The following is a 19,963-nucleotide window of genomic DNA, read 5'->3' as shown; positions in this document are numbered from 1 at the left end:
CCCATCCCCCCACCTCATCCCACCCCATCCCATCTCATCCCATCCCACCCCACCTCATCCCATCCCATCTCATCCCACCCCATGCCACCCCATTCCATCCCATTCTCTGCTCAAGTTCCTGCTGCATTTTTCACTACCCAGCTTAGTGTGTAACATGGCCCTATCTTTGATATGTCCTCCTCCTTATTGCTTTTTCTCAAGTCCTGACTACATCACTTTCCTCCCTTGATCACTTCATCCTTGATCACTTCATCCTTCAGATCACCTTTATGAGCCCTTTTTGGATCACCATGTCCAAGGGAGCTCCCCTCATTTACTATCAAATGATTCGGCTTTGTTTTCATTCATCTTTTATATACCAAATATTTATTGAGTGCCTGTTCTGTGATGAAAAACATAATAACATCCCTGCCCTTCACAGTGGCTTCATCCCAGTGAGAGCGATAACAAGCTGGCCGTTACCTCTGCCCAACCCCGCACTGTAAGTGAGGGGAAAGAGCAGGGGCCCAGTGCTGTTTTTGTTCTCTGGACTGGTGACAAGGACTTTCAGAGGCCTGCTCATTCCTGCACTCTTCATACTCCTCAGTCAGGTCACCTCCACACCTGGGGAGGTGGTAAGGCAGAGCACTGAGGGCACGGCCACGCCGCTCCGCCCTCCAGACACTCACTGTTATCTGCTCTGTGCTCCCTTTTCTCATCTGTAAAATGGAGTAGTCTTATCCGTCTCACAAGTTTCTTGAGTGAATTAATTATGGAAGTGCTTGACAAATACAGCCTTGTCCAAAAGCTTCTAGTTTTGTTTGTAATAATGAAAATAATTTCCATCTTCACCCTTGGGTGCCTGAGCTCCAAACTGGCATTTCTGGTAACTGGGTACGCATTTCCATGTTGCTCACAGAATGACTGTTTTCATCTTCCAACAAACCTAATTTCCCTGCCTATGTCCATGCCTTGGGGGTGGACGTGCATCCTTCCCTTCAGGTTGTAAATCCAGCCATTCCAACGTCACATCCGTCACATCCGTTTTCATTTGTTAAATCTCTGGATTTAGCTGTTCTTTCCCACCTATTTGCAAGCCACTGTCTAAATTGAAGTCTTCACCTCCTGTCTCCTCAAGGCTGACTTCTAAGTATCTGCACCTATAGCCCATCAGGCTCTTTCTTCCAAACCAGATAAAGTCCTGCCATTGTTTGATCTGTTTATCATATCTTTGTCTTGCTCAAGAGTTTTGAGAGATACCGCTTTATTATCTACGTGATAGATTTAAAATCCATTCATGTATTATTTAAAGTTTGTCATAATTTGACCTCAGTCTATTTTTCACATTTGATCTCCTGTCGTTTCTCTTTCTGCTAGACGGATGCCTTTCCTCCCTTGTCCCTCAGCTATACTTTCCAGCCCCCTCTGCTTACTTGTTCATGTGTCTTGTTTGACTAAAATGTTCTTTTCTGTTTATTCATGATGTCTTCACTGTTTAGTTTTCTGTATGAGTCTCTGAATTTTTCAGGTGTCCTGAATTTTTATCTTTGTTTCTGCTTTGAAATTGTGTTCCATTTTGCTATTTACTTGCCTATCAATGCCTTCCCAGAATTTATGGTATTTTTTCATAAAACCACAGGACTATCCCTTAGTAGAAATTTACTTTAGTACAAAGGTTAAGTTGTCATTGGTATCTGGAATTTTGTTTTAAATTGTGCTTTTTCTAAGCATGCATAGAAGGGCCCCTTGCCTGGGAAAATGGGTTAAGAAGTGCTCATAAGTGGAACATTGGCTCACTGATCTTGCCTCACTGACTTTGAAAGAAACAAGAACTTAGTTATAGTTTATCAGACTATAATATATAAATACTTAGCCTAGTGAAACAACTGGAATTTATACAAGACTTGTTGCTGGAGCGAATAACAAAATAAAGCCAACTTAAATAAGTACTAGATGTCATTTGAGGTGTTGTCAAGGTTGCTGAGCTTTCCTCTTCTGTTCCCTAAGAACTTGACTCTGTTTTCTTGTTCATTAGATATATGCAGCACTGAATAATATTTGATTTGTCTCTGATGGCCGCACTTCATTTTGCTTCTGTACTAATGCATGCTTTTGTTTTTCCACAGTACTTTGGGAGTTTACTTGTCATTTTCTGTGTAGAGCTGGCTTGTGGAGTTTGGACATACGAGCAGGAACTTATGGTGAGCTCGAAGTGGACTCTAATCACAATCTAATCCAGTACAACTGTTTGATCATATGCTTTAGAAGAGTTTATTTTTTTCCCATAATTTTGTTGAGAGACAAATAGCAGTGAGACAGTTTCAAATCAAATTGGTAAGACAGTTTCAATAATTAACACATTGCATACTCTCTTCCTAGTGGTTATTTGCTGTACAAGATGCAGACATGATATCTTATTTACAAACACTATTAGAACAAATCCTTCTATTCATTAAGAGAATGTAACTATATATCTATCCTAACCATTTTGAATACACAGATACAAAATGGACATTCATCTGTATCCCCTTTCTTGTTTAGTTCCATCATTTGAATATTATAGGTGTGTTAACTCAGCAAAATATTCTAAAAGAGTTCAGTAGTCCATAATAGCATTGGGTCTTCCTCTTGACTGGCAGTGTCAGAAATTGTTGACCTGAGTCCCCTACAGCTCAACACAACATTTAGAAGAATTTAGACACATGATTGTTGATTTAAATGTTTAGGCTATATGATAACAATGAATAGTCCAAATACTTTGAAAAATAACATTTTCTTTTGTGTGTTTAAAGCACATTTCTAAGCCATCATTTGGTATATGATGATCTATGTCTTTAATTCTGCAGACTGCTTAGATGTGAATACCACAGACTAAAACTAATACATCATCTAAAATAGTTTTACCACCTTCTGAGTTAAGACTAGGCAAGATTTGCATGTGCAGCGTGTCTCTGTGAATGCTTGCACTTCTCCCTGAAGCCTGATAAGATGCTGACGGCAGCAGAAGCCACTGACCAGGAAGCCTGCATCTCCTGTGTGCAGACGCTGGTCCATGTTCCACTTTCAGCAGAATGTGTTTAGGAGTGTGGAATGTTTACTGCAATCTGGAAACATCCTCACAGTGTGAGGTTTGGCTACTTGAAGACAGTTCTCCAGCATGTTTTTCTCCTTTATTTCAGCCGTTGCAACCACTGGAACAACTTTCATAGCTGTGAGAGCAAATGTGGATAGGGAAATTTCTTAATCTTAAGATTGTACTGCTCACATCTGGCTGGCCACTTGGCTTCACCCTTGCTCACACTGAGTATTACTTTGTTTGCTCACTTGTGTGGTGAAAGTCAGTGCATTTATGACCAGTGAGGTGGACGGCCTCTGCATGTCCGTGAATTCTGGCTGCTCTATGGAGGCAGGCCAGATTTTCCCAGTGTAAGCATTGTAGAATAATTGTCTCACTAAAATGGTGTTTCAACATGCAGGGCTCAGACCATCTGCAGTAGGAGTTACGAGGGGTGATTATTAATAATGTGCATTCCGGGGCTCCAGCCTTCATGTGCTAAATCAGAATAGAGGGAAACTGGGCAGGGGGCAAGGCCTGGCCATCAGCATCGGAGACAAGATCTCCAGTGAGTTTTAAACATTTTAAAATGCAAGAACCTTAAAAAAGCGTGGGTAATTATGTCGTATTTGTTTTGGAGAGAATAGGTGCATTGGGCAGTTGTGTAATAAAACTGAAGTCATTTCTGGCACGGATGCGGTTGTTAAAGATTTTATGGTGAATCCGCTACTGTTTTGTGAGGCTGTTTTGAATGCTAAGTGGCACCTTCAGACTAGAGCGTGCTGTGCGCGCTGCAGCCACACGCCACTGCTGCTCAGGCACCTTCCCTGCATGTCCCTGTGGAGGCTCTGGGGCCTCCAGTGTGTGCAAATGCCCAGAGAGAAGAGAGAACTGATGTGACGTTCAGAAGTCGGGGCAGGTTCGAAATGCACTCATGCAGGTTAAGAATGTGCTTCAAAATAAAATCTCCCATTGTAATAGCGATTCTCTTATTGTATTTGAGAGTGACATTTTCACACCAATGCTAGAAAATTTGTGTGTTTAAGAAAGAAAAAAAGTTGGGAACTCTGTTTCTGAGTGTTAGCGATAAAAGGGTTGTCTCTGTTTAAGTTTTTCTGTTTTTGAATAATAAAGTTACATCCCTGACAATGAAGCAACTGAGAGTAAATTCTAGAACTAATTTTTGATCCCCTTACCTGAGCTTTTGACTGTGTTCTGTTCGGTAAGTCAAAGGTTTTAGAAATGAGTTCACTTTCTGAGAATTTTTTAAATGGATTATGTAACGCATTTGCCGTATATATGATAAATCTCATTAGAGCAGGGCTAAAGGGATGAACGTAAGGTGTTTGAAAGGGATTGTTTTGGGCTCTAATATAATTGTAGGAAACCCAAGTAAACTGACGAGCATGGCTGTTGGCTCAGTTGCAGGCGGCCACACACGGCTCCTGAGTGGGGCTGCATGCAGGGTACACGCCGTTGGCTCGGCTGAGGGCACACATCATGTTTGGCTATGTAAATCTTCCCTGTTCCATTACCAGGGGAGAGTAAGAGCTGTTTAAAAATGAAATGTGGAAAGCAGTTTATTTTTTTAATTGCTCACATTTTTTATGGTTTCTGCACTAATAACAGTGTGAATGAAAAGTGCTATTAAAGTTTATTATCTGCCAAAGTTTTCAGGGCCCAGGCTTTGCATAGACTGGGCTTTGTGCTCCTGGCGGTGGAACGTAAGGAAGCAGGCAGAGTGCGTTACGTTACAGCCAGCTTGCAGGAGCTCGTGCCAGAGTCTCAGTGGTCTCCTGTTTTCTTGCCACATTTGGTCTCAGATTGATTGTGGTCACAGTGAAGAAACAAACCATATTTATTTTGGAGAGAAAAACTTTTTAAAAGATTGTTATATTAACTAAGTGAAGAGATGACATCAATCAATCTACTTTTATATTCTTTTTGTTGGCGGTACATGGTCATTTCCTATTTTCTTTCTCTAGATAAAATTTGTCAATAATGGTGATTCACTTAAATTCCATTTATTTTGGGCCCCAAATAATTTGCAATAATACTAATTTATACTGGGTAGCTGGGACTTTGGTTAGTTCCTTGAATTTTATTGAAGTCATATGAAAACAAAGTAGACCCAGCCAGACCATTATCTGGATACTAAAATTGCACACCCAGTATTTGCATATTTTATTTTGTGTTGCATATGTCCAAGTGATAAAAGAAATCATCAACAGAAAAATACTGAAAAATTTATGTGGTCAGTAATTTTTATACTACTACTGATAATACTTTTTTCATAAAAAGATTTCAAAGTTTTCCTAATTGAGTTTTATTAGTCTTACTTCTCATTTCTCCTTTTTTTTCCCCAGGGGAGCAGTTGAGTTCTTGGTTCTTATACCATTTTTTAAATTTACATTTTATAAATCTGAGCTTAATTTAGGTTGCAAGCAAGTATTAATTTAAAGAAGTGTTTGCCATGTAATACCCCAAAGATATGTGTGTCAGTAGAGGAATGATTGTATTTTAAAGCATGTGAGTGTGTCCTTTGGTGTGTGCATTTGTGGGTTGACATTTTGCTTCTTATCTCCAGGTTCCCGTACAATGGTCAGACATGGTAACTTTGAAAGCCAGAATGACAAATTATGGCTTGCCTAGGTATCGGTGGCTCACACATGCTTGGAATTTTTTTCAGAGAGAGGTAAGTGCTAAAAATTATAGGGACCAGAAAGAGAATAAGTATCATACTTCCAAACAGATGGTCAAAGATTTGCTTTTGTTCATTTTTCCTGTTTTTACTGGGCTCAAACCTGTGGCTTTCCTCACTGAACTTCCCCAGTGCCAGAGGCACAGGTGCAGGACACTGCAGCCTTTTGGAAGAGCATCCTCATTTGGACCTGTGGAGTCAGCACATAGATCTTTATCTTTTTAATATTCATATCTTTATTTTTAAAATAATTTTATTGAGAAACAAATATCAATGAGACAGTTTCACAACCAATAACTGGCACATTTGCAATAATTAATACATTGCACATTGTTGTCTTAGTGGTTATTCACTGTACAAGATGCAGACATGATATCTTGTCTCAAACACTATTAGAACAAACCTCTATATTCATTGAATTAAGAGAATGGAGCTGTATATCTATCCTATTTTGAGTATACAAAAGGGTCGTTCATTTCTATCCCACTTTTTTGTTTAGTTTTGTCAGAGATGGACATTCCATTGTCATTTAAATATTGTAGGTGCTTGAATTCAGCAGAATTTCCCAATATAGTCCAGTAGTGGATAGTCCATAATAGTAGTGGATTTTCCATAAGACTAGCAATGTCCAAAGTTGTTGACTTGAGTTTTTTACAGCTCAGCATATTAATGTGGCTTTACTTTTTATACTTCATTTTCTTACTTTTCTGCTGGATGGTTAAGACCAAGATAAAGAAAGACATATATAACAAGAAATGTAACTTTTGTATCTGATAAGATCAGTCAAATCCCCTCAGGATTTAACCTGAAACCCTATACTGCAGTTTGTAGATCTTTTGTGAATGTCAGCCATGTGGATGAGTCATGGCCATTGCTTGACCAGTTTGCTCTCTGTGAAAGTCTGAGAGAATGTTTTCTCTCCATATGACTCTCCTTAAGCACACTCTACATCGTTGATCACTTTCTTCTGTGGCCCCATAATCTCCTTGATCAGAAAATTTGGGACACAACTGAGTTACATAATATTACAGTATAGGTTCTCCCATGTCCTGAGTCGTCACTGACCTTGAAAGGGTAGGGCCAAAATGTTGGCTGTCCTTGCAGCCCTTCTTTTTCTCTGATTTTTGGTCTGCAAACTTAAGTTGTTAACCCTCCAGAAGAGAAGTTTATTATTACCCTACAACATATGCAGTTGGGTTTAAACTATCTATCTCAATATCAAACATCTTAGGCATAACATGGAACAGCTATTTGCCATCAAGTATTGATATGTTAAACTTTAAGTCCCTGCAGAATATGAAGACAAAAATTTAAGAAATAAAATATTTGAAAAAGATATGAATAAACAATTACATAATTTTCACAGAAATTAAGAAATCTAATGATATACAGCATTGTAGCAGGATTGTCCCATGACATTTTTTCCTGTCTCTTGTTTTCATTTATTTCCAGCCCCCCTTTTTTAAACAAACATTTACTTGACAGACAGTATGGCAGTAATTGGTTTGTCATGACAAGCAGTACATATTTAGAAGATCAGAATGGCAGGTATTCCAAGCATGACCCTACCATTACACATTGCTATCTTCAGTGCAGCTGCTTAGTTCACAGTTGTCAGCATATATAGTTAGTCAGGGTGAGAATCCTATTAGCTGCTAGTTTCAAAAACATGCTGCAGATTTTCAGGATCCTTGCCTTACCTATCTTGTGCATATAAATGCATGGATCTATATAGGTGTGAAATTTATGGTCAAGCAGACGTTGGCTCAAATTCTAGCTGTCATGCTTATTTTTTTTTTTTAAATGAATTTAGGACAGGGTATACAAGATCTCACTGTGTAGATTGGACTCATAGTGATTCTCCTGTTTTCAGCCTCCTAAGTGCTGGGATTACAGGTGTTTGTCACCATGCCCAGTCTCAATCACCATCTCAGTGCACCCTGGCGGGGGCGAGTGCTAGCACGAGGGCAAGGCAGGGATTGAAACCCGGCTGTTGTACTTTGCTTAAGCAGGTGCATTAGTCTGCTGAGCTATCTGGCTGGCCCCTCTCCTGCTTACTGTTGTACTTCTATAATTTACTTAACTTCCTTAAACCTCAGTTTACTCACTTGATAAATAGGATTAATAAAAGTCCCTATCTCCTCACAGTGTGGAGAAGATTAATATCAAATTTGAGTTTACATGTTTATTACTTAGTTTGTGGTTATTAATGATAATATCAAAATGTAGGGGCTTCCCCCCCAACTATATGGTATTGCACCCATCTATCTTAAATGAAGACTCTCTCTAGATGTTTAAAATCTGGTTACTTGAAGTTAATCATTGATCTTGCTTCAAAAGCAGCTCTTCTCCCAACCCACTTCCTTGTGGCTGTTGACATTCCCAGAGAGTCAAGTAACTCAGTTTCCTTTAATTTGTGTCAGGCTGTCAAGCTTGTGAGAATAAGTATCTTATCTTTTAGCCCATTCCCTGCTTGGTTCCCTTGTCACGTTGCTGGGCAAAGGTTCAAACCCAGGACAATCTCCAAATCTGGTATCTGTGTTACAGTTGTTGAGATGGTTAAAATTACCATGACAACACAGATTTCCTATTTATTTAAACACTTCCTGACTTTGTTTATTATATAATTAAACTAAAAGCAACCTAAAGAAAAAATAAGTAAAGCCTTAGGGAATTTTTAGTCACTTGTTCAGATATCCCCTATAACTCCCCAGAGCTCTTCTTTTTCTGGAATTTATGATATGAATCATTGTGTTAAAAACAAAGAGAGGTTTTGTGTTGTTTTGTTTCCGATGGGGACTCCACCTAGGTGGACAATGTGCAAGCACTGAGGTGACTGCTTCCTGTCTTCAGACTTGTTTCCCTTTTTTTTTTTGGAACCGGGGATTGAACTCAGGCCCTTGCGCTTGCCAGAGAAGCGCTTATTCCGCTGAGCCATCTCCCTGGCCCCTGTCCTCAGACTTGTTATGAGGTGTGTTCCCTTCTCCATGTCAGAGGGCTGCTGTATATTAAAGGTGCAAGGACCACCAGAGGAGGTGCTCATTACAGCTCGATTTTTTTTCATGCTTCTGGAGGCTGAGATCAAGGTGCAGGCAAGCTAGTGTCTCTGAGGCCTCTTTTTGGTCATCTTCTCCCTGTGTATTCCTTTGTCATCCCTCTTAAGTGTCTGTTTAAATTTCTCCTCCTTATAAGGACATAGGTTGAATTGAATTAAGGCCTACCCTAATGGCCTTAATTTTACTTAATTACCTCTATACAGACCCTACACAAACAGTGTCACATTCCAAAGTTCTAGAGGCTATGGATTTGGCTAGGGGAACACAATTCAGCCTGTAACAGTTTTCTTCCAACATAAATTACAGGATAGAAAGTCAATGTCTTAAGTTCTAATTGCTCTGATTTCTCATCATTGCTATTCCGTGCATATGCGTCAGTTTAATAGGTCTTGCTTAATTCCTTGTGCCTTTTTGTTTCTACTTTTTTTGTCATTTTGAGAGAGGGTTTCATTATGCAGTTTAGGCTGGCCTTGAACTCATTTTGTAGCCCAGGTTAGCCTTAATGTTGTATCAGTCCTCCTGTTTCAGCCTAGTGCAATTTATTAGAAACCTTTTTAAAAACTAATTTTTTAAAATGAGCCTCTTTGTTTTAACAAAGTAGTTGGATAACAGGATTTGGAGTAAATAGAATTTTTTTTTTTTTTTTTTTTTTTTTTGCGGAACCGGGGATTGAAGTCAGGCCCTTGCGCTTGCCAGGGAAGCGCTTATTCCACTGAGCCATCTCCCCCACCAATAGAATTTCTTGTATGTAAAGCCTTAGTTTATTCATCTATAAAATGGTAAGAGCTTAAATCTCTGTTAGCAAGAGTAGAGCTTTTTACAATGCAGTGTTAAAGGAGACAGAAAAATGACAAGGAGATGTTGACTGTAACCTACACAGCATTTTTGTAGCATGAAATTTACCTAAAGTAGAGTTTTCAGAAAAAGTTTCAATGTAAATTTACTATCTTTTATTCAACAAGAAAAACAACTACATAAATGAAAAATATTCCAGTGGCTTATTAAAATAAAAAAGTCTCACTGAATATAATATATATAAGTTATTTGAAAAAGTCATTTCTGTGGAGCACCTCATTTCCTGACAAAGCTAGATAAATGGGCTCTTCCATTGTAGATGGAATTCGAATGTTCCAAGAATTTCCCTTTTGTCATCTACATGAGAAGCACTTATGTCATCAGGAAATGAGAGAAATAGGCTTTCTCTGAGTGTGAGGATTTAAAGACAGACTTGGAAATGTAGTAGTTTAGGATTTTTAGTGAAATTTTTGTACTACCTGTATTTTTTTAAGGATTCTCACTGAGTTATGTAAAATATGTGATTTCAAATTATGTTTGACTTAAACTATGATGATCATATTATGCTTGTGGTGTGTTTAGAATTTTTACTTATGTTGTTTATGGTATTTTCATGGTTGTCAGGACAAGTTTATAAAAAGGAAAATACTAAAAATGTTTCAGATTCATCTCAAAATTATATTACTGAGGGCTGGCGAGATAGCTCAGTGGTCTAAAGCGCCTGCTTAGGCAAGCTTAGGCAAGCATGCAGGGACCTCGATCCCCAGCACCACATGCCATGCCAGCCCCGCCCCCAGGGTGGGCTGAGCTGACCATTAAAAAAAAAAAAAAGAAAAAAGAAAGAAAGGAAACATTAAAAAAATTGAAAAAAAATTATATTACTAAGATTTTAGTACTTATCACTTACAATACTCTTAAGATGATTTTTTCTTTTTATTTATAAGAAATCAAAATATCTTAAGTAAATTTTATTGTTTTTGCATGAGATGATTGGTATTCTTCAAAGTTGATTGTAGTTAAACCTTGAAATGGAGGTGGATTGTGATAATTTATTATGCAATGTTAATCTCACACACTGATTCACCTCTTGGACTACATAATTTGCATAGCAAGCCTCTTGGCAGAGGACTACTCAGCTATTGCCCATACTCCTCACCTTTGACGATATGAAAGAGTCGTCCTTTTTTCAAGGGTGAAAAGTTTTTTATGTTAGCTAATTATACTGAATCTAATCTGTACATATCTTTAAGCAGTGGTTTTTTTCTTTTCTTTTTTTTTTTTTTTTTTTTTTTTGCGAGACTGGGGTTTGAACTCAGGACCCTGCACATGCCAGGCAAGCACTTATTCTACTGAGTTACCTCCCCAGCCCCTAAGCAATGTTTCTAAACCTGTATCAGAGAAAGCTTTTGCCTCTCTTTGGTGAAATGAGACACACAAGAACATATAGTTCTCTTATATATAATTTAAGAGCCAAAATATATTTTTGGTTAAATCCAACTTCACTCAAGCTAAAGGCACTCATTGTTTTCCAGTGTTATAATGATAGGATATGGTCATTTATTTCAGGAACATCTCTCTGTTGAATGAAAACTCACTGCTGAAAGCTATTTCTCTCTCAAGGTTTTGGCAATTTTACTGGCTAAGGAATTTTGTGATATGTGCTTTGATCAACAAATCTTTCTAGATAGATTACAGGAATGTTTAATAATGTATTTGAATTTGCTGAGCAGTTTAACCCAGTAATATCCATACTGATTGATGGGCCATTCTCTATTGTCCAGAAGTTAATAGTAAAGACTTCAGCTATTGGTTTTGTTGGAGGGTGTGCTAAATCTGTTACTCTGTGACCAACTCTGGAGGCTATTAAAGGGGAGTGAGACTCAGTTCTACGTGGTTTATTTTTATGTGCTATGGGCACGGTTGCTCAGAACTGTTCCATTATGGAGAGGTTAGCCACGATGTGCCTCTCCGACACTGCCAGTATCAACACAGAATGTACACATATCATTAGGTGATGAAAGAAGTAAGTTTGGCTCTGAGAACAAAAATTTTAAAAATCTAATGCCTAATCTCCCATAAGTTAAAAAATATTGTTGTAATTTCTGAGCCTGACCAATAGTTCTTTTTCAGTTCAAGTGTTGTGGAGTGGTGTATTTTACCGACTGGCTGGAAATGACAGAGATGGACTGGCCTCCAGATTCCTGCTGTGTCAGGGAATTCCCAGGATGTTCCAAACAAGCCCACCAGGAAGATCTCAGTGACCTTTATCAAGAGGTAAGGCTAACTGCGGTCAACTTACCAGGGACAAAACTTCTGGCATAATTTCGAAAAATCAACAACGTGCCACCAAGGAAAATATTCTTTTCTGAACAAATCCAAAAGACCTTAAATTTCTTTTTTTCTGGTATAGGAGAAATATGATAAAGTTAATACTCAATATAAAGATCTTTGGAGAAAATAAGGTTTTAGAATTAATTTGGTTATGAACGATTGGGTGGAAGCAAGTTCTATTATTACTACCTAGGGACCTTTTGAAAACAAGTATATATGTCTTATATAGATGATTCTAGATATTTAAGAAGCACAAAATGTGGAGTTCCTGGTCAGGGTGCATATTCTGGGCCTCCACAGATTTTGAAGAAAACTCCCTCTCGGAAGAAAATACTGCGTGCTACTCTTCAGTTCCCCCTGCTGGTTGATGAGTAGAGACGCCGGTTTTGGTTGGCTAATGAAGACTGCTTATTCGGATGCACCAAGACGTTGAACGTATTTGTTGTGTACTCTGGAAGAATTTATCTGAATCACTAAATACTCTTTATTAGCAAAAGTTTTCTTCGTCCTCCATTTTCAGTGGAGAGTTTCACATTTTTAGCAGTGGAATCCTATTTTCAAATTAAAATATAAAATTGTACTGCTTAGTGTAATAGCCAATCTGTGTGGTTATTTCTATGAAAATTCAATCAAATTAAAATTTCACTTCATCAGTTGCACTAGCTACATTTATGGTGCTCAACAGTCACGTGTGACTACTGGCTGTTACACTGGACAGTGAAAATATGGGACACTTTCATCATTACAGAAAGTTTTATTGGGCAGTCTTGGTCTAGAATAAAAGGTCAAAATATAAATCAGATGGAAGGGAAACTGCTTAAGCTGCGGGCCTGGAACTGGTTCCCCAGATCAGGTACCTGGGTAACAGAAAGCACTATTGAAAACCCTGATTTAATATAAAGTAACTATTTATACAATTATGTGCTACCGTGAATGCAACTGTAAAATGAAACACATCAGAACTTACAAAACATACATTCTTACATATTTCAATATAATTACTTTAGGAAATTATATTATTTTCCCAAGAAATACTATCTTGCAAAACATTTTTAGATCATCTATCAGTCAGATAGTCAATTTATACTTGTGACTTAGTTCAAGTGCTATATTTAAATAAAGGAATGTTATATTACCTACCCACATGATCTATAGAACTCATGTCTTAGATGTGAATAACATATGGTTGTCAGAAAAATGTACTGGAGATGACAACAGTATGCCACATTTAAGAATGCTCACGCTAGCATGTTTTGGGCTCTGATCTGAAAGCGTGTCCCAAAGGAGAATGTTGCATATTTTTGGGAGTTTCCAAATTGTGCTAGCTTGCCAGGGCCACTCGTACAGAGTGCTGCAAGCTGAGTAGCTTCAACAGTAGAGATTTGTTGGCTTACAGTTCTGGAGGTTAGAAACTCAAAGCAGTGTGCCTGCGGTGCTCATTCCCTCTGAGAACTGTGAAGAAGAAGGTGTTGCAAGCTTCTCCCTAGCTTCTGGGGGCTGGCAGGTGGCTCTTGTGCTGCTTTCATCCTCAGATGAGCTTCCTCTAGTAGGTGTATGCGTCTACCTTCCCTTTTTATTAGAACACCACCTCACATTGGAGCTTATCTTTCTCCAGTATTACTTCATCCTAACTTCATTACATTTGCAACAACCTTATTTCTAAATAATATTATATTCTAAGGTGTGGAGGTTAGGATTCAAACATGAGTTTTGAGAAGACACAATCATAATAAGAATTATGAAGTAACTGAATAACTCATCTCCTTTACTTTAAAATACAATCAAAATGCTTACTTTCATTCCATATATCATACAAGCATTGTGTTTGAATATTATCTTTTGAATGTACGATGTGTGTAAATTTTGACTTCATTGAGAAGGAATACACAAGGTAGAAGTAATAGAACACAACCTTCCTGGGCCAATGCCTCCAGGTGCTCCCATGATTATGGAAGATCTTTTGCTGTAGGTGAAAGCCAGTACTGTGTTAGCTGGAGTTTATAATAGGATGGTCAGTTAACAGGTACAGCAAAATCACATTCATGCCATAAAGTAGGAAACAGCATTCAATATTTATAAGATAGTAAACAACAAAAACGTAATTGTAGATATTCAAATACATTACAACTTACTGTTAGGCATTAATAGAATAGGTGATTACAGTATAGATATGTCTAGACATGTAAATTGAAGCCATCAATTTCCCTAATGTGAACTCAAGCCATTTGTTGGCCTTCAGAAGTAGCAAGTCAATAATGAAAATTACTGTATTGCACAACATAATATAATTTCTACTTTAGTGATCAGTACTGATGATGTGATTATAACTCTGACTGGGATCATGAGGATGACAAAGATTGAGTTGGGGAAAACATCAGTTTCCTACGAGTCTGAATATGGACAAGTTCTCCTCACTTTATTCAGCTGAAAAGTGTTCATTTTAACATTTACACTCATTTTCTTGGAAGAAAGCATAATTCATTTTTAGAACTTTAGCTTGGATTATTTTCACAAATACTACTTTATAATGGGACACTTCAAAGATGTCTATAGTTGCTGAAATAAGCCAACTATTGTGTATGTGCAAATTGGTAGGCTAGAGTACTTTGAATATTTTCATATTTTGTTCAAAAGACCTTCATTAGCTGACTGGTGTTGTTAGTTATGAGATGTTCTTTAGATACAGACTTCTGGCCAATTAGGAAGTTCATTATCAGAATAATCTGTTTTTGCATTTTATAATTAATAACAGATGCTGATATTGGTAATTATACAGCACATGATTATATGCATAGTTGACTTACAAAAGTGGATCATTTAGTAGCTTTCTGGTATAAATTCAATTAAATCCATAATTTAAAAATAAGAATTAATTCCACTTTGCCCTAGGGAACATATGTTTTCCAACTGCTTTGGGACCACTGATGAGAAAGGTCTAAAAGAAGAAACAAGTGATTAACAGCTGGAAGTATTTGGGGTATTTGCTCTGAAATTAAAACCAGTGAAGACTGATATTTTAGGTGTCTTCACATTTTTCAAAGCTGCAATTCAGAGCAGGAACTAGACTTGTGCATTGTTGCTCTGAGGGCCAGAAGTTCCAGGAAGGAAATTTGGAATCAATAGAAGGAAGACCATGCTCATCAAAATCTGTCCAATTGTGTGACGGGTTATCTTGTAAACTAGTGAATGTCTCAGCACTAAAAGTATTAAAGTCAAGGTCAGATAACCATGTCATTGGTGGTATAGAATAGTTTTTTAAATTAAAAATGAACCTGGAATAGATGAATTTCAAGGTAACTTTTATCTTTCATATTCTGTAAACTCAGAGATAAGAATTGGCTTTCGTCCTACAATCTTTCTTTGGTAATCTAAAAATCAAGGAAATAAATCATTTTCAACCATCTGGTGGCCTGCCTGGTCCCTGACCCAATAATATTTTATGACACATTTTGAAACCTGTGAAAAATGACAGAACAGAAATAGAGCACCAGTTGCACATTTTAGAAACCTTCCCATCAGAAATGTTCCTTTCAGCATAGAACTCTTGCAGTGTTCATAAGAAACTACAATCTTATATAGAAATAGGGTTTTAAAATCACAGAATAGCCAGGCATGGTGGGGCACACTTGTAATCCCAGAATTCGGGAGACTGAGGCAGGAGAATTATTGTGAGTTCAAGACCAATCTGGGCTACAAAGTGAACTAAAAGCCAGCCTGAACTGCATAGTGAGACCCTGTCTCAAAAAGACAAAATAATAACAATGATAAAAATAAATAAATAATAAATAAATAAAATCACAGAATAACTGTGACTCTCAGTTTAGTTCCCTTCCATTCATTCATTCATCCAAAATGTTTTCTGATTATTTCCTAAATTTAACATGCTGTTCTGAATGCTGGGAATCCAGGGGAGAATGTCGCAGGTGAAAATATCTCTTCTCTGGCAATTTATATTCTAGTTAATGCCATAGACATTTGTAGGAAAAATACCATACTGCAGAGTAATAGCAGGAGGCCATAAGCACTTTAAAGACTGAATAGGCTAACAGGTGGACCTTGTTTGTAGGGAAGCTAACGGAAATGGAGAGGAAAAGAACATTTTAGAAGGGAGTAGTTGAACTGAGACCAGTGGATGAGGACAGAGCCAAATAAAGATCACAGAACAGTATTTTTAGCCTGTGGAACTACAAGTTCAAAGGTTCACCCTCCAGTGGTCCAGGCCCCGATTATTACCTGCTACTCTGTCCTTTGGAGCTGTCTGTGGAACCATGATCTCCAAATGCTGAGTGTCACATTTGACCTCAACCACGCATCAAACTCACTTTCACGTGGTAAAATGCAAGTCGGGAGGATTTCTCTTCTCTTGGCGCTGACTTTTCCACTGTACTCACCACTGAAGTATAATGTCTTGACTTGATCTGGACAAAAAGAAAAGAAAGTAGAAAGGAAACAGAAGGTATGTAGAAAACAAGTCTTTATATAGCAAGGATGACCAACTTGTTACCCGTGGACATGGGTCCTTCTTGGATGGACTTCAAAGGATAGGCGACACTGCCAAAATTCTTTTCAATATTTTAGATGCATTTGCCAAGGAGTAGGAGCCATAGCTTTCATCAGATCTTCTTGAGATTCAACTGTAGGGAGTAGTTGCAATTTTTATTTCTGAAGGGAACAAAGCATAAACAGCCCCTTGAAGGGACAGGGATGCCATTCTGCTTCTCTGTGTGCCACCTCAAGAAAAATAGATGAAAGTAAACAAGCTTACAACAACTCTACTTCAAATAGACCCACTCCAAATGTAAAGCAGTGTGGTACAGAAAGTCAAGCAAAATGTGCCTCTAGAGATACATTTCTTTGCTTTGTAGTCAGGAGAAAGAGTATTTCTAAAATATATTGGCTTCTTCTTCAGGAAAGTAATATTCTCAGAAGTTTATGTAAAGCCTGGAGAGAGAGAAACCCTCCAGGCAGCAGTGTGTCTTTGGGGAAACTTTTCCTTTAGACCCTTAGACTTCCTATATTCCATGTATTGAGTGGGAATTTTAGATACTCTTAATTATTTTTTATGACAAATTACATTGCCCCAAACTATTCATGACTCTTCAGATGGTTATTTCTTCGTGATACCAGAAAACATCTACAAATAAAGGAGATAGCGAAAGGAAAGGAGTGTGGAAGTAAGGGAATATAAGATTATTTTCTCCAGTCTTGAAATCCTGTATGATTACAAGAATGTATAGACTTTCACAAATGTAGATAGATGTCTACAGATGCCCTTCGGGGTTAAAGGTTGAGATGGCACATGGTGGGAAACAATTATTGAGTCACACTTGTTAAAGGCAATAAGAGAGAATTTATTTAAAGTGGGCATGTTACAAGTAGGCACTTCAGTGGCGGAAACAAATTTGTTTCAACTCTGAATACAGCATGGACAATTAGAAATTTATAGACAAGGTTCAAGACAAGAGTCAGTAGTCAGAAAATTACTAAGAGACAACACCAGGACTAAGGAGGGATTCTTGCTAATTGAACCAATAGAAGTCTTGCTGAAGACAGGCTGTGGTAATCCAGTGTTTCCTGGGGAGGAAGGAGGATATAGAGGATGAGGAAGCTGATTAGGTATCTGCAGTGATCAACATGAAGAATGGGAATTCCCAGCTCAATGAACGTGGCAGGATTCTTGATATAACTGAACAGTGTGTAGGAAAATGTAGAAGTCTACAAGTCAAGGTCATATTGAAGAAGAGTTCAGGGGAGCCTGAGTAGAGTTTGGTAATAGAGAAAAACTTTCACCAGTGGTTGATACTGTGGGAAATCTTTATTCTCTCCATTGCATGTTATACATTGTTTGAGCCAAAGCTGTAAACTCTCACCATTAGCCTCCAAACAATTAATGGTGGGCCTCATCCCTGCCCATCTCCTGTCTTTGAGAAATGGATTTTTTTTTTGTAATCTATGTACATTCATTTTTTTTCTGGTCAATAGCTCAGCTCTCAATGCATTTTATTAATGTTCCTCTTCTGTTAGCATCTTTGACCAATTTGAAAGATTAGGCAATACTTTCTGTGCAATTTTTTCTGACTAATAGAAACAATTTTTTATGCTGTAATGTTCATGTACAGCATCCTGGTATCATAAATTTTTCCTCAGGTGCTCAGAGCCAAAAGTGGAGATAGGATGAAGTGCTATGGTTTAAAAAAAAGACTATCTAAGGCCAGAGGATCATAAGTTCAAGGCAAGCCTGCATAGTGAGTTTGGGGCCAGCTTGGAACATGGTAAAATCCTTTCTCAGAAAAAAGAACACAACAACAAAAATGCTGTGATGGGAAAAGTAGGTGACTTCTAGATGGACTTCTAGCAAGTTCTACCTAGCAATGGAATCATTTATTCTTAGTCCAGGTGACCCTGCTTTTAAGTTGATAGTGGGACTCTTCTAAGGAACAAATTTTCTCCACCTGGTATAAAATAAAATTAGAAGCAAGAAATAAAAGACAAGAAGTGAGAAATAGTCTAGGCCTCCAGCAAGGAACTGGCTGGTTATATTAACATGAAGTTGGCCAAGTCTGTGTAGAAGGAATCCCCACATTAATGGCTGGAATTTCAGATGGGGCACAAAAAGGAGCTGACATCCTTAGTCACCACTCATTTGATGATTGAGCTGTGCAGTGGAGACACGTAATGGTCACACTAACTTACTGCCCTTTCAGTCTTCCATGATAAGTAGGTGCTAGCCAGGTGCATGAAATATTTGAATGATAGGGAGCTGAAAAAGACCTGTCAAGGCAAGAAGCGCTGACACAAAGTGAGCGTGGCTGGAGCTTGGAGCACGGGGTGGGCCATGAAGCTGAAGCACAGGGGCTGGGGTTACAAAAAGCCCTGTGTGTCTAGCTAATGCATGCCTTGTGTACTGAAGTCTAGTAGTTGCCAAATGAAGCCACAAGCATATTCACAAATTTGAGGCATTATTATAAAAGGAAGGCTTGGGACAGAGAAGTCATGGGGTGCTGATTTATTATAATGATAAAACTGCTCTCACATAAACACTCACGGAGCCTCCTGCCTGGATAGTAAGCAGTAGGCAGCTTCTCAGGCGCAGTGGCTATTCAGATGGAATATCCCCAAGAAGTTCCATTCTCAGGATTCTTTTATATCCAGTCAAAGACTCTGCCTGGCCTCTCTGCTGACTCATTATCTCATCCAAGATTGCCAGCAGGATCAGGTTGACTTGGGCTTGCCGTGGTGTCTGTTTTATCATCCAAAGCCCTGCAGGACCAGTTAGGACATAGTGTGTGTGTCGGGAGATCTCTTTCATCTCCAGGCTTTGCTTGATCTAATCAGGCCTCAAACTGTTCAGCCAGTTTTGCTTCAGGTATACAAATGCGTTTTTTTTCAGTCTTTCTTAACAGGGCTCAGTTGTGAGTATCCTATTTCCTATTCACTGTTCAATGAAACAACTTTTTCTCTTGCAATTTTATTAGTAAACACTTGTAGTTGTTGCACTTAGGATGCACTGACATAAAAGCTCTTATAATAATTTGGCCTGAAGAAGTATCTTTAACAATAACAATTTTAATTTTGGCTTAAAGATCAGGATGCATGCTAGCATTCTGGAGAATAACATAAGGTGGGGAGTTGCAGGGAGGATTGGATCTTGAAACAGAGAAACTGGATAACAGCTTTTTGGTTAATTCATGTAATTATAAGGACCACAATTCAGGAGTAGCATTGAAACAGAGAAGTGAGAATAAATGTGAAAAACACTTAAATGGTAAAATGAACAGGATTAGGTGATGAAGTGGCTATGGAAAGTGAGTGACAAGGAAGCTGAAAGCTCCTTGGCTTTGATTTGGATCTTGAATAAATGGGGCTGGCCAGATAGCTCAACAGACTGAAGTGCCTGCTTAGGCAGAGCCCAGTGGCCAGGGTTTGATCCCTGGCATGCCATGCTGGTCCCATCTTCTGGGGTGGTATGTGCTTGTAATCCCAGTGCTTGGGAGACTGAAAATAGGAGGATCATTATGAGTTCACTCTACCTAGTGAGACCCTGTA

At 38.3% G+C, this 19,963-nt stretch overlaps 1 protein-coding gene across 2 annotated transcripts in view; it reads left to right on the top strand.

Moving 5' to 3' along the window:
* Tspan12 (tetraspanin 12) overlaps positions 1-19,963 on the top strand; it is a 72,517-nt gene that overhangs the window by 40,886 nt on the left and 11,668 nt on the right. For both annotated transcript variants that reach the window (XM_004643303.2, XM_023703426.1), the window contains exons 5-7: positions 2,106-2,180; positions 5,622-5,729; positions 11,717-11,860. In XM_004643303.2, the coding sequence (XP_004643360.1) occupies positions 2,106-2,180; positions 5,622-5,729; positions 11,717-11,860 (327 nt within the window). The remainder of the gene's footprint in view (positions 1-2,105; positions 2,181-5,621; positions 5,730-11,716; positions 11,861-19,963) is intronic.

This window comes from Octodon degus, unplaced genomic scaffold, assembly GCF_000260255.1.
Source record: "Octodon degus isolate 3935 unplaced genomic scaffold, OctDeg1.0 scaffold00170, whole genome shotgun sequence".
Taxonomy (NCBI): domain Eukaryota; kingdom Metazoa; phylum Chordata; class Mammalia; order Rodentia; family Octodontidae; genus Octodon; species Octodon degus.
The sequence above is the reverse complement of the archived record's forward strand: the minus strand, read 5'-3'. Positions and strand labels throughout refer to the sequence as shown.